The sequence below is a fragment of the Corvus kubaryi genome, unplaced genomic scaffold (genome assembly GCF_017639235.1).
Source record: "Corvus kubaryi isolate FWS band 111438036 unplaced genomic scaffold, C.kubaryi_AGA036_p1.0 split3-73, whole genome shotgun sequence".
NCBI lineage: Eukaryota > Metazoa > Chordata > Aves > Passeriformes > Corvidae > Corvus > Corvus kubaryi.
In genome coordinates this window covers 38,096,500-38,111,787 of record NW_024582091.1, presented here as the reverse complement: position 1 = coordinate 38,111,787, position 15,288 = coordinate 38,096,500, and the positions used below count along the sequence as shown (strand labels likewise).

At 41.0% G+C, this 15,288-nt stretch overlaps 1 protein-coding gene across 6 annotated transcripts in view; it reads right to left on the bottom strand.

The window, feature by feature from the left end:
* PLEKHG1 (pleckstrin homology and RhoGEF domain containing G1) overlaps nucleotides 1-15,288 on the bottom strand; it is a 127,554-nt gene that overhangs the window by 26,452 nt on the left and 85,814 nt on the right. For all 6 annotated transcript variants that reach the window (XM_042017434.1, XM_042017432.1, XM_042017433.1 and 3 more), the window contains one exon: nucleotides 3,363-3,463. In XM_042017434.1, coding sequence (XP_041873368.1) covers nucleotides 3,363-3,463 — 101 coding nt within the window. The remainder of the gene's footprint in view (nucleotides 1-3,362; nucleotides 3,464-15,288) is intronic.

Genomic DNA, 15,288 nt, shown 5'->3' with positions numbered 1-15,288 from the left:
ATTTTTCATTTAGAGCTACCTTTCTCCCGATTCACAGCTGGTTCCCTGAACAAGTTTTGCCTAAGAGTTCCTATGCCTGTATCTAGGGAACTATCCTTTTCCCCTGTAAGCAGACACAGTTTCCCTCTGCATGTACAAAAACAGCAAACCAGAAGAGTTTCCTGGCTTGCTCTTTGCCTCTCTAATTACTGGAGGAAGGAAAGGGTGAAATCAATATGCAGTCACAAGGAACAAAGGCAAAGACCTCAGGTTCAGTGGTCACTAAGTCACTTTGTACAGTGACAATTTGACCTCTATACCTCAATTTCTCCCTTCATCAAAATGGGAATAAAAATATGACCTTTGCTTGATACTCCACATTCATGAAGCTCATTTACATCAGCAGAAGAAGCAAGCTGTAGCAATGGTGACCACAGCCATTTAGTTATACAGTCTGGCTGTGTCCCACAGATGAGTTTTGGAAATAACACCAAACATGTCAAACAGGCTGAGAGGATTCCTGCTGTCTGACAGCCAGACATTGTCCTGATGGCTTAGAGTATGTAGCACCTGGACTGTCATTTTATTCCTGCTGGTCTCTAGTAAAACCATGTTATTTCTCCTTCATGATACAGAAAAGGAACACTTAAAGATTTTATATATTCATGCAATGAGTCCATGTTTATGTGGTAAATAGACTAGTGGTTTGTGTCTTCAGCACCAATCCATAGTGTAAGGGCTGTTTTTGAAAGAGTTTGTTACCTACACTGCACTCTCTTCTGTCTCATCTGGCTGCTAAGAACACGACTGGTAAGAGCAGTCTGCCACTGTAAAAACACTAAAACTGTCATGCTCAGGCATCCTGAAAATCTTAAATAAATCCCTATAACACCAAGCTGACATGAGAAAAAACAGGGCTATTATTACAGGCTACATTTAAGTATGTGGCAGAAGGCAAGAAAAACAATAGAGAAAAATGTTGGTCCTGTTCACCTGAATATCCAGAGGTTTTCTGCTGGTCACAGCTCTTGGCCTCTGCAACAGGCTTGTGCCAGCCAGGCAGGCAGGGAGCACAAGCAAGCACTGGTGGAGGAACTCCATGCTCTTTCAGCTGAATCACTAACAAGATTCAGACTGAAGCATGACACAGGTGCCAGTGCCACTTAAGACCACGTACTGAGCTATATAGCTTGGGTTATTATGGGCTGGGAAAATCTGAATCTGTATGAACATCATCTGGAGCTAATGCTAACTCCTTTGGGATAAGAGAAAGAAGCATAAAGACTGACAATTTTGCATACAGTGCATTCATTGTATTTTCAAATGAATGAAAGTCTTATTACAATGCCTTTTAGGATGCTTTAATTTTTTGGTTTTATGATAGCTTCTCCTCAGAAGAAGCCAGACCTTACCACCATGAAACACAGAAAGAAATAGTTTTTCGAAAAGAGATCATAATCACGGGACTCGCAGTTACCATGATGACCATCATTTTTGCCATTCAACACACCACCTGAAAATCCTAGGTAGTTTAGCTGAAATGAAATTTCTCAGATCAGCAAGTCTGAAAAAAACCCAAGACTGAAACCTTTGATTATTGATTAATGGTCAAATTCAAAGTTGAGAAAAACAAGGTAATTCTGAATCTATAAAATCATGCTCCCAAAAAACCCATCTGAAACTACTAACACAGAACTGCCAAGTGGACCTTTTTTCTGAAGCTAAGAATAAATAAAAAGGCTCCAGAGTATGTTTAGGACCCAGAATGCCAAATTTCACACAGGAGTAAACTTAATCCTTGAAGCTATACTGGGATCTACAGTGAGTGTTCAGTTTTAAGAACTCACAATTTCCAAGCAGAACTTCATATCAGAAGGCCTGAAATACATTAGCAATATACTAGAGGACAACTTCCCAGTGAGTTTTAACCATTTTAACACATCTATCTCTAAAATTGCCCCAAACTGCTTTTTTCTTTTTTTTTTTTTCAACTGCTGCAATTTTTTTTTTCCACAGCTCAGTAATTCTGTATAACAACTGATCCTACTTGAAAGTATTTTTAGTAGGTAATATCTGCAGTGAAGCTGGCATAAATGTATCCTAGCTCTCAAGTCTGTCATTTTTCTAGCTTTTGAAGGATCAGAGAATATAACAGCCAGGACTGTGTTTTTCCATTCTGTGACCACTGGGAATCTGTAAGCTCACAATCATTGTCTCATGGCTCTAAAACAGCCCATGAGCCTGTTTTAGCATGCTCCCACTATGTATTTTCCAGCTGTTAGACATTCAGTAAAGTCAGTTGTTGCAGCTCAAGCAGGACACAGCAGCTTTCTAGTTAAGCATATTTCCATTACCCTGCAGTAGCTATTTTAAGGTTCAGGAAAAGACTTAAGATTTCATCTTTGTCCATATATTCTGAATAGATCCATTCTCACTCTTTCCTTTGACACTAAACAGCAATCCCAGCAGTTAAAGCCCTTAAAAGTAACTACCCATGACAATGGAAAAACATTGAAGATGATCTTTGACACAAGTGCTCCAGTTCAGAATCCTCTTTTGAATCAATTAAATTATCTGTTGTTCTTCAAAGAACACAGTAGTTTGGGAGATGTCTTGTCAACTACAGCAAAGCTAAGACAGCTTTTACAGGAGTATTGGGATATAAAAGAAGTGAGAACTTCATGTAAATATATTTCCTGTATCTGTTGAATATTCAGGTTTTTCTTAAATGCTGAATAAGTTAATAATTTTTATAGTAACAGAGGATTCAGACAAAAGTACCAGCAGCATGCTCTTAAAACTGCAGATACTGAGATCCCACACAATGTGGCACCAGCCATGCAAGCAAGAAATTCTACTTCAGGCTCCCAATATACAATAGAATCTCATCTGCAGAGTTTTAGAGAAGGCTGAACAGAAAACTTCAATGAAGGAAAGGTACTTGAATACAGTTCAGAGAAATTAATTCAGGGAGTACCTACTAGCATAAACCACTACAAAAGCCAGATCTAGGTGATGTACATAGGTACACAAAAGGAGCCAATATAGTAGAGACAAAACATCTCTTCATTAAGGCAAGAATTTATTTTACAGTGGTCTAGCATTATGCTCAGTTGAGGCACAGAGCAGGTTAGGCTTACATTCATGTAAATACCCACCATAAAAGCAAAAAAAGGTAAATGGAGACCACACTTGATTCATCAAATAAACAGCTAAAAAAATCTGGTCTCAGCAAACCAACTTTGCTTAGAACTAAAATTAGACCATTTCTCAATTTATAGATCTTGGCCATTTTAAAGTGATAAAAGTGTACTTGGCTGGTTTGCTCCCTCTTGTTAACACAGGCTATTGAACTGTTTTCATTTAGTTAAGTATGAATTTACCTGTTGAAATGGTAGATATCCTGTATGTTTCCAAACAGGGCCGATCGCTCCTCTGTTCCCAGGGAGAGCTTGGTCTGATCAGTGATACAGTCAAGGTAATCCTACAAGAGAAACGAGAGGGAGGTCTTCAGACATTTCCTCCTTTTCTAGATCAGTAAACAGAGCTATGTTTTATTGTACAAGATGAGTCTCTTCATATCAGTTTCACCTTATTATTACAATAAAGCCTTCAGCAGCCTCTCTGTGAACAGTCACTCTATTATGAACAGTAACAGTACTTACCTGTTCCCTGAAACCAAGAAAATAACAAAAGACTGAAAGCTAAGTTATACCTCTTAGATGGGACAGCCAACGTTTCTCTTGCTTAGTGATAAACAAATGTTTTCACATTTCATTCACAGTGGCAGTTTAATTGATCATTTGGCTGGCTCAAAGACAAAAAAAAGTAAAAGAGATAAAGAATGTAATTTAATGCAGTCTTAGTAACAGAAAAGCTATATAATGAAGAACAGAACAGAAAGCACACAGCAACAGAGGCTCAGAAAAGCAACCAGTGAATAAATTGCTTTTTAAAAAATTCATGGTTACCAAAGAATGCAGAGTATGTAGAAGATCTCAATGTATCTGCATCCATGCAATTTACCATGCATAGAGTTACGCTGGAAATTACATTGCTATATACTCTAGCAAAGATTTCATTTTGCACTTACAAGACTGACAGTCTCATCCAGGGACTTTATTTGAATAAGAACATGACAGCTAGAAAAGGCTCAGATCAGCAGTGTTCTGGGAGAACAATTTTCCCACCTCTTCCCTCACTTCGATAAGAGATCAATGTCACCTTTCATTCTGTTGCTGCTACAGTATTAAAATTCTAACATAAGGGCAAACAAATCCAGCAGGCTATTTAACTAACTACAACTCATAAAACAAGAAACCTGATGTGCTGCCACATTCATGAAGAAATTCTGCTGGAGTATGGAAATAAAAGTGAAAACAGCTGAAATAACGTGAAATAAAAATAAATAAAATCCTTTAGCCTGTGGCTAGACAATGTGGTGTGGCAATCTCCCAAAAGCAACACAGCATTCCAGGGTGCTGCAAGAAAGAAACCCTGCAAAATGCCAACAAGACCACGAAAACTTCTAAGATATAACTGTGTTCCAGAGTTGTAAAGAAAAAGGTATTATCCTCTGTGTAAATTCTGTGAAGACAAAGGGTTTGCATGAACCAAGGATCTGACTTTTGGTTTCTAGATGTCTTCATAAGGAAGGTTAAGAATGACAGTGTTTAAGCCTTGTTATGTGCCTCCATGCCCGTATCCTTCTGTTCAACTGAAATAGTGTCAGCAAAGTCAGAGGTGTAACCAAGAATCAGGTTTAGGTATCAGCAGAATTTCCTGTCCCTTCCCCCTATCAATAATCCACACTGATATCACCTCCAGTTAAAGACACCCCTCACCACCCCCAAAACTCAGTACTTTTTTGCCAGGGGAAAGCAAGTAAGTCTATTCCAAGGTAACCTCAGTGTATTTAAGAAGAGCACCGAGTGGCAGTAGGCAGGTCCCTGGAGAGCCATGTCATCTCTCCTGTGACAGCATCCAACCTTACTCTACCTTCCCTCCTGGCTGACAGCAGCCTCAGAGCCCACACCTGTCCTTGAAATGTATTTGTGCAGGAAGTCTTTGGAACCACATCCACGGGCTCCCTGAACTTGTCTTCAGCCTTTTATTTATACTCAGAAGCTGCAGAAGAGTAAAAAGGTTCAGGATGGTGCGGCAGACGGGACTGCAGGAAGCAGTACACTAGGTCAAAGGCAGAAGTAGGTGATATATTCAGGGCTACTCCAGTAATACTATTAAACAAATAACCTTTTCTGACCACAAACATCATCATATAAAAGCAAAGAACAGAAAAGCTCCAGTGGAACTGCAATCCTCTGAAAACGTTTTTAGCACTGCAGGGACACTGCAGCACCCTGAGCTGATATGGCAAGGTTGGGCTGCAGAGGAATGGAAATCTTTTATTAAGTATCTCCATACAGCACATTTAACGAATAAAGAGGAGTTCCTTTCCAATTCATTCATCTCAGCATAGCTGGAGCTTGGGTTTCTTCAAAACAACAAACAGTCCACAGTTATTTCCAGTATTGTAGACAGTGTTATATGCATGACCTGGTTTTTGCTCCTTTTGTCCTCTTATCCTGATTTTCCTCCACATATACATACTTTTCTTAGTCTTTTACCAATTATTAGTTAGAAAGAGGGAAGCAGGTACCTTTCTAATGTTGCTGCCAAGCAGCAGCCTGCAGGTGCTTTGGCAGTTTTCCTGCACTCCTGTAACATATGCCAGTATCAGCCTGTATACGCCACCTACCCACATTCTGTGCTCTCTCTTGCTAAAGTTCCTTCAGACTGTGCTTCAGGCCCCCTTCTCCACCCAGCCTCAGATCAGAAACAAACCAGAAACTACTGGGAGGATTTGTGCTTACCTAGGGTAGGGGGAGATGGTTATTTGCTCAAAACGCTTGGGATTCAGAGCTACCTTATACCTCACCTCATACTGCTAGGAAATGACATGATCTGGGAACTGCTTTACTGGTTTAGCTTTCTATCTTTGTCAATATTGCTGACTTGAGACTACAGACATGTTTAGGTTGCTGTTATTGGTGTAAGCAAATACCCGTGGTAGACACAAACAGCCTGGTGTGGCACTGACAGTAGGGTAGTCACAGCAGCAAAAAGTGCCAGGTATCCATATTTTTGTAAAAAGGTGGACATTAGACAGTCTTAACACAGTGCTGTCAGGAACACCAGGCCCAGCACAGCAGCACACTGCTTGCACTGACTCAGCCAGTGGGACCTGTCTGATTACACTGCTTTATAGTGCACGTGTGCTCTCATAAAGGCTTCATGAACTCACCCAGGAAACAGATGCAGTATTGGCATATAACGTCCTCTGCAAGGACAACACCACAGGCAGATCAAAGCTACCCACACGTGGAGGTTTTCCTAATTATTTCTTAGCAAATGGTACTTTACCCCCATGGTAGTCACTGCTGTATATCAACAGCTGTTACCATCTGCAGCCATAACGAAAGGTTTGGAGCTATAAGATAACAGGGCAGGCTGCAAATGTAATGACATGGTGCAGAAATCAATGAAATTTACCAGAACAGAGTACTGGCCTTATCCACTTTATTTGTTTCTTGTCAGCATCTATGAACCCTCTGTCGGCACCGAATGATTTGTTTATAACCTTTGCCTTTTATTGCTTCTCTGCAGTTATGGCATAAACATTTAGGTTACTTTATAGGAGAAAAAAACCCCTCACAAATGTCAGTCTCTTTAGATTGATTTATGGACCATGGTTTGGTCTCATGGTATTGCACAGTTTTCTCCTCCCTTTTCATTGAAATTCTCCAAAAACTAGGAGAGTCTTGCCAGACAGCCCTGCCTTCCTTGCTGGGTTTGATGTTCTCCCCATTTGTCTTTCATCATGCCAAATCCATCAGAAAGAATGTCTGCTAGAAGTTGCATATCTTGACTACTGTCTCCTCCTCCACAAAGAAAAAGATCTCTAGAGGAATAAAATGATGAAAACACTAACCTCAGAGGCTAAAAAAAGATATATTTATTATATGAATTAGAAATGAGAGAAAACTGTCAAGAAAAGCACAAAATAAACAAAATTATTTTCACATATTGATTAATGTTTTCCATGACTTTAGAAACCAAATGCGAATTAGTGGGACATTTTCATCTAGCCACCCAGCTTTTCCTTTGAACAGACACACACCATACTCATGGACATATTTTTGCCCAACTCCCCCCTACACAACAAGGATGTGTTTGGCCAAAATCACATGGCTGTGCAGAAGAGGAACCACTGAGACAGCTCAGCAGCCTTGGCCACCTAAGCACTACTTCCACACCACTTGGAGGAAAAGGCTGCAGGCCAGAAGGAAAACATGCCGCAGAATGGATCCTATTTGTACCCTGCTAGCTAGAGCCATGCTGCCCAAACTAGCCACACACTTGCAAACAAAGAAAGTTGGGCAACAGATGTACACTAAAATAGGCACTATAAAATGCTTTCCAGTACATATTCTGCTAATTATATAGGTAACTATAATATGTACCAATTCACCTTTGGCCGGATTCTTTTCCTATTCTTTTTTCCCCCATTATTTATTTTATTTATTAATTTTTCCAGCACGTATAGCAGCATACTCTGAATGCCTTGTGGTTCAAAAAATAGCATGCTTTCCATACAACAGGTGGCCAAAGATGATGAATTTTGGTCAGGGCAGCTCATGGCAGCTCTATTCAATTATTTAAAATACTGCTGTGCTCTACAAAGGCAGTGTGCGTTTGTAAACTAAACATACTTTTCCTTCTTGCTCTGGTTCTTTTGGCTATGAGTCCTAGGGCTGATTGAAACCTAAAAAAATGCTTGCACTGTCCACCATACAGATTCACTACATGCAAACCCAGAAACGTAAATAAAGAAGAAAATTTCTGTGAGCATGTCTTTCTACTTTCTGCTTTTACTGGTATATGCTGGGGTTTTTTAAAAGACATCTGAAGCTGGAAAACCCTCACATAGGCCAAAGGCATGGACAGGTCTGAAAGCCCAGCACCTACCTGAGGCTATGCACAGTAAGGCACGGCACTGTCCTGCCACTGACCAATAGCCTAAGCCAGGGCCTTTCTGAGAACAACACAGACCTAGAGACACAGCCTCCTCTGCTCCCCTCAGCAGTGTGAGCAGAAAGCTCCTGCACTCCATGTGCTTCCTCCCCCGCTCTTCCATTTGCTTTATATCCCAAGGCACCTTGCATGTAAGACTGCCACTTGTCAGCAGCAGCAAAGCTCTGCCCTTGTGGGAAACGGATGCGTCAGGCCTTGCAGGTAGGCTTCAAAGGACACACACCCACATGTCGAAGGACATGGTTGGAGAGCACTCACTCTGCCATCAAGGGAAAAGGACATGGAAAAGACCTCCTGGTACTGACAGCCAGCCACCCTCCAAATGGGAGCAGCCAAAGTAACCCTTGCTTTACACAATCTGTCACGAGATGTAGTTTGTGATTGATTTCTTTCCTCTCCGATATCCCTGCAGAAGAGCAGAGTCTCCGAGCTGGCAGGAGGCCACCTAACCAGCACCAGTCCTCTCCCCAGGCCCTGGGTGGATGGTGGAAGATCCATATTGAGCTCACTTGTGCTTCCAGCCAGCTTCCTCAGAAGTGCCAATCTACACGTGCAGCTGGCTCACACGCGGCCCGCGGGTAGCGGCAATAAAGCGTGACACAGTAAGGTGATATGCTGCTGGCTGACTGCATGTGGAAAGGGCAAAGATTGACGGTGGGAGCACTCGTGAGAACATGGTATGAGGAAAGACTAAAAATAGAGAAGCACACGTAGGTTTTATTTCCACTGTTTAACATTGCAGAGTAAGGTGATCATGACCGAGATCTCCCCACACTTTCCACAGTTAGGGGTCTGTAAATAAGTTAAGTTAAAGTTAACAGTATTAACTTAAAGTTTACCCACAGAAAGGGATTTAAAAAAACCCAGTATTTTTTTTCTATGTAGCTATTCCTGAGGGACAGATTTTCAATAATCAACTTCCTCACCTATATTATAGATTATTTATATATTAAAGCACTGTCCCATTTGCAGCTACTAAGGCCTGGAAGCAGTGACCCCTAGTAGGTCCCTCTGGCTTCATCCACATGCATGGAAAGCCACAGGGGGAGTGATGTGTCAGCCAAAATTAGCAGTGAGGAATTCCTGAGTCCTAACACTATGCCTTGCACCTCGAAAACACATGCTTTCTTTGGTTTAGGCTGCCTTTGAACAGTTGTGCCCATGGAGACGTGGGCCCAGGCATAGTCATATACAAAGCTGGAAACTTCTAGGGCACATCAATGTCAACAACACAACGGTCAGGAGATCTTGTCACAGGACTTCAAGCTGTCAGAGCACAGCTAGTCTCAGGAAATGAACTAAAGAATTTGCCCTGGAAAACCTTGTCAGTGAGAGGTCCCTCAACACTCTGTTGCACTGAATCCATTCATTGGGGCCCTGAGCAAGGACAACTGTCTCACCAGCATGCATGGCTGGGAGATAGCAGAACAGCTTCCTGCAGCTGTGGGTTCCCCCTCACTGCTTTAGAGCCTGAGCCTTTAAAGCAAGCTCTGCATATCCTCCTGCCCCTGCTCCAGTGTCAGAGGATGCCCATATCAATTTCCAGCACTGCCCCACAGCTCCCTTCTAGGACTGGGGTGGAAGGAGGCACATGTCCTACATTGCCTACTCCACCAGTCCAGGGTCTTATGTCGTTTCTTTTTGCCCAGTGCATGCTTTCTTCTTGTGTCCCATGAGCCATTTTAGCAGGAATGCTGTGCCTATTAAGGTTTCTGGGGCCATCAAAACCTGTCACCAGCTGATCCAGCATTGGACTGTCAGCCTGCCTGGATGGACTGTTCTCACGGATTTTTGCCTTCTTTGTTATAATAAATTTTTGCTCTAATGAAAAACAATCCAAGTTCAATAATATTCCTTTGTTCAACTGCAGGAATTCCATGCTAAAATCTCCCATCTTAAAAAGACACCTTGGAAGGCAGGCTGTCAACTAAATCAAACTGTAATTTGACAGAGAGGCATTAAAAGCACTCAAACTGAAACTGTGATTCATGGATTGTACACAGATGAGCCCTGTAAATGGTCCAGCATGTGTAAAGATGATTATGAGTAAATCACTTGGAACAGAAACTCACGTGAAACCCGACTTAGATACTTCAGCACACTAACTTATTGAAGTTGAAGCCCACTGATTAAAACCATGTCCAACATTTATCTTCAGTTATCAGCCAGCACCCACTGCCAAATCACATCAACAAGATTTTTTCCCAGAAGCTGTCACTCAGAACTGCTGCTCAGAGGTGTGGTAAGAAGCAAGTTTGGTGCACAGGTGGGATTACAAATGCTATCAGTAGTTTACTGATATGTCATTAAGGAGTTATGTAAGGCCCTCATCTAATGCCTTTCTAAAGTTAAGAGGAAACACAGAAGAAATAAGCTACAAATGAAAATAATTAACAGTAATTAGTATTTCAAATAGTTCGAGGCTGCTAGGCAGATGAAAGGCTCTAAAGATTTCTAGATCTACATCATTGGTGTCAATCATCATTCAATAATCTCAATCTTTTTCAAAAAAGTACCAGCTGAAAGTGTTTAGTAATTATAAATTTAAAAAAAATTAAAGTTCACCAGGACATCTATAAATTAATTATCACAACACAGTTTAGTTGGTCTGATTATAAGCTTACTGAACCATAATCAAACAAAATATTGAGAATCATTAAGGCATATTTGGCCTCCCAATGTATTAATTACTCAGGAAAAGAGCCTGAGCCTTCTGGTGTATACCCTTGCCCTGTTAAATAACCTTTCTCCACTTTGTAAGGCAAATGAATGTTAACTTTTTTTAAAAGAGATCTCAATATGCTTACAAGTTAAATGAGACATTCCAGAAGAGAAATGTTTATTTTAAAACACAAGAAAGGAAACTGAAAGAGTCTGTTTTCCAAAGAATGAAAATGCAAACCCAGCAAAATGGAGAAAATCTGCACATATCCCAAACACACATTTATCTTAACCTTAGTAACCACATGATTCCCAGAGGCTTTTGTTATTAATATACGAAGAGCAATGAAATGGAACTTTATAGTAGTGGGTGGTTTGCAAGGAACAACTTTTTAAAAGTGTCTTATTTGCAAAATGGTCTTCTCATGAAACCAGGAAAAACAGCAGCTACCTCCACACCTTAATTTGCAGGAGTGGTAAGAGCGGAAAAGAGAGAGACTACTATGTGGTTTGTTAAGCATTCAGGCTTAAAAGTCATTAATTACTAGAACACTGTTCACTGACAAGTAATATTTAATAACAATGATATAACAACTTTAAAAGTAGTCAAATGTTTCCATGGACCAAAATGGAAATGATTATAACACACAAAGAAAATTCCAGAAACTATGGCCTGGCTGGAAATGCAGAAATGTCTTTGCCTTTAAGACGTCACCTCCACATGTTGAAATTTCTTTACAGAAAATCCCAATCATTCTGCAAAAAATATATAATCTCATTAAAACGTTGTAATGTTTACTGGAAATTTTGCAGCATAAGCTATACTTCCTCTTCCTGTCTCTCAGCTCTCAGACCTCTTCCTCACAGTTTTCCTGTCTACTCTATAAACTTTTGTAGAGCTGCTGCTGCTCTGTTCTGTGGAGCTCCTTATCCACTGCCAGTAAGCAACAACAAGATGGAGGGCAGAGGTGAACAGACCTCTCTTTTGTTACTTCCTGAATCCCAGAAGGGCTCCATACATCCCCCTAGGCAGGGTTACAACCTCCCGCTCCAGCCTCAGTGCAGTCACAGGATTGACGTTTCAATCCTGGAGTCCCCTGCCCACCATCAGCACTCCTAAATGGCACACTCCATATTTAAATTACAACTTCCACTGGCCTCCCTGCTCCCAAAAGAATAAAGCTTTCTGGAACAGAAGATTAACTTTCATCCTTTTATCTATATTCATTCACATTCAGCAAGTGGGTAGGAGGTTGCAGACAGCATGGCCGAATGATTTACGCCCTGCTGCCAGAAAAGGGAGGACAAGAGCAACAGCAGCCAGGCTTTTCGGCAATTCTGTGGCTCCCTGGAAGAGCAGCAGCCCTCCCTGCTGCTTCTCTCCCACCCACAGCTTAAGAAAGGCTCACTGTACATTTATAGACAGCTCATTTATTACTGCAGTGTAACTCACCCTTCTGTGCTGTCCAAACACAGAGCTTGCCTTAAAACAAACCCAAAGCTGTGGCTATACATTTGTGCTGTCTTAACGTTTGCAGTCCCAGTCAACCAGTGAAACTCTGCAACCACCTGACAAAGACCATCTCTGTCCCAGCAAGTTTCTACAAGGTAGCTGTAAGAAAAGAACTGGATGCAAAGTACAGGTGAAGGAAACAGAAGGCAGCACTGACATTTTATTCAGTGTCTTTTAAGTACTTGGGAACATGCTGAATAAAAGAAATCTATGAATGCTGCCAGCAGAAATAAGACTGAAGTAGTGATGATGCAGATAAGAAAAACTATGCATCAGTATATTTAACCCTGGCTTTGCGTATTTCCTGTGAAGTTAGTTTACAAACAGCTCCCTTTCATGCCGCAGCATAAGCAGACGCTTACACCACACAAGTTGTTTATTAGGTTACTTCTGGTTGTCCACAACACATTATATTCCTACTGTACAGCTATAAACCTCTTTTTCCAAAACCCAGAACCATTCCCATCCTTCCCAGAAAAGCAAGGTTTGGGTTTTGCTTCTGCTTTTGTTAGGTATCATTAAAGGGCACATAGGATGAGGAGTTTACAGCACATGTAGCTGGCAAAACACTTTTGTTCAAGATCTTGGAGTTCCAGAAACAACCTCATCTAAAACCATTTAAGAGACAAAAACCAGTTTGTGTATACTTCTATTACTTTAGGTTGCTTAAGGATGTTTAATATTGCTCACATACAGGAAGGAAGAAGTCTGCAGAGAAAACTGAACTATCCCAGTGTATCAGAAGTAGTCTAATTTACTTTAGGTATTTCTTTAAGGGTAGCCAGAAGAGCTGTTTGCACCTGTTTGGTAGCTTACCTTGTGGTGTTCCTAACTACCTCACTTCTCAGCAGTCTGCACTAGTCCTGATTTGTAAACAGCAACACCAGAAACAAAACACAACACTGAAGTTCTCTAATAAAGCTACTAACAAATTAATTACAGACTTTTTAAGTGGAACATTTTTCTGCTCTGATTTATATTGCTGTAACTCTGTTTAAACTTCACAAACTTCAAGAAGGCCTTTTGGACATGTACTGAATGCTTCCGTTTCAGCTGTCATGTCTCCATATTACTGGAGAAAACTTCCCTTGCTTTTAAGCCAAGCTTTCCCTAAGGAGGTCAATCATAATTTGACACTGCTCTTTCTTCATGGATGAGAGAAAGCAGTGAGAAAGTTCAGCTCAAAAATTTAACAAATATTAATCACAGTTAAACTTATCACTGTTGCATAATCATACTACATTTATGCAAAACATAATTTTTTTTTTCAGGTAATTTAAATTGTTCATCCAAATTTTCACATGTAATTTATGTCAGCAATCCAAAGGTATCTTCCTCAGGTATGCAGATTAGCTGGCATAGAAAAAGAGGTCACATACAGAAATTAACTATAATGTGGGAACAAACATTACAGGATGCCTTAGCTATACTGGAATTCCCAGCTTTTGAATCTACAAAGAATGAATTTTCAGAGCTACACTATCCAGCAAACCCAGTGCACAAGCAGCTATGCTTTTACTTAACACATCACAGGTGACAATGTGCACACTGCAGTCTTCAGAGCTGTCTTTTTAACTAACTGCTTAAAACACAGAAGGAGACATCCTCTAGCAGCAGCACCGGGAGACAGGAAGCTGGGAACAATAACATTCCAACACTGACTTCCTCTCAGAAGGGTTTCCCTTAATCACTGCTGCCCCAACACGTATCTACCTCAAACATCCAACATTTCCCCTTGCAAGGCTTACCCCCACCCCACAACGGGTATATAGCTTCAACAGACCTGTTCACCTCAGATTAAGCTTTCCATGCCAGAAACCTGCCTCCCTGATGAGTTGTTCTAGGAGATTTTAGCAAAGCCATTCCCCCGAGGCTTTTTGAGAAAGAATACCCTTTTTTGCTCATGTTGAAAAATTTTGGTGACCTTTCCCCCAAGAAGACAAGCACCCCCAGGCTGACTAGCAGGGACATGAACCATATCCTCATGTCTCAGGGAAGGACAGCAGCAGATTCAAGCATAATGGAGACTTTGTTTCTGAGAGTATGCCTTTTTTGCTGCCTTAATGTAAATTCCCCTATATTTGACCATATTGGGGTGGGGGGAGGAGAAACACTCCAAATTCACATATCCTCAATAGGAACTCTTAGCAATGGTCCTTTGCAAGGTTCAGCTCAGGCTTCACAAGGTCTTAACCCACAACTGCTGTTCTCTCGTGCTGCTAGCAACATCTGGCTCAGATCTGATCCTCTGAGGCAAGAGCGAAAAGACTGTTCCTGTCTCTCAGTGGCTCTCTGCAAACCATACACAGCATAGAAAAGCATGCGGTACAATTTCAGGGCAGAGGGCACATAAAGGAATACTACAGAAAAATGGGAAGGAAAAAATGGGAAAAAGCATGGTGGACACTCCTCTTAATTTCACAGAACTTAAGATGGCAGAAAAATTAGGAATGGTGATGAAAATGTCAGGCCTGCTGAGAGAACTATGGAGAGAGCTCTGGAATCAGCAGAGATGAAGAGCATGAGAAAGAGAAATAATAAAAAGTGAAAAATCACATAAGGAAATGAGGCAACGTACCGACAGGATGCAGATGGGATTTACTGAGAGAAGACTTCAGACAGGCAGCAAGATCATGGGCAGGAGACTGTGTAGAGGGGAATGAGACTTTTTAAAAAGAGGAGACTTAAGTATAAAAAGAGTGGGCCAGGGACAAAATATCCTGGGAGGAGATAGGACAAAGACTTCCAGTAGTCCAGTGGGGATGGTTTTAAAAAAAAAAAAAAAAAAGGACACATTTGGAATTAAAGGGTAGAGGAATTAATTCACATAAATGAAGTCTGCCAGATTTCAGACGGAGTTCAGGATTTCTGAAGCTCAGCCTCTGTTGGCATCAAATATATGTGAAACACACTGACAATGCACACTTTAGTCTCCTCTAGTTATTTTATAGATACTTATATTATTATACCAATAGGGATGCAGATGCAAGTATTGTAACAGTGCTTTTGCATTATTCCTCCATTGTGCAAGGGTAAAACAC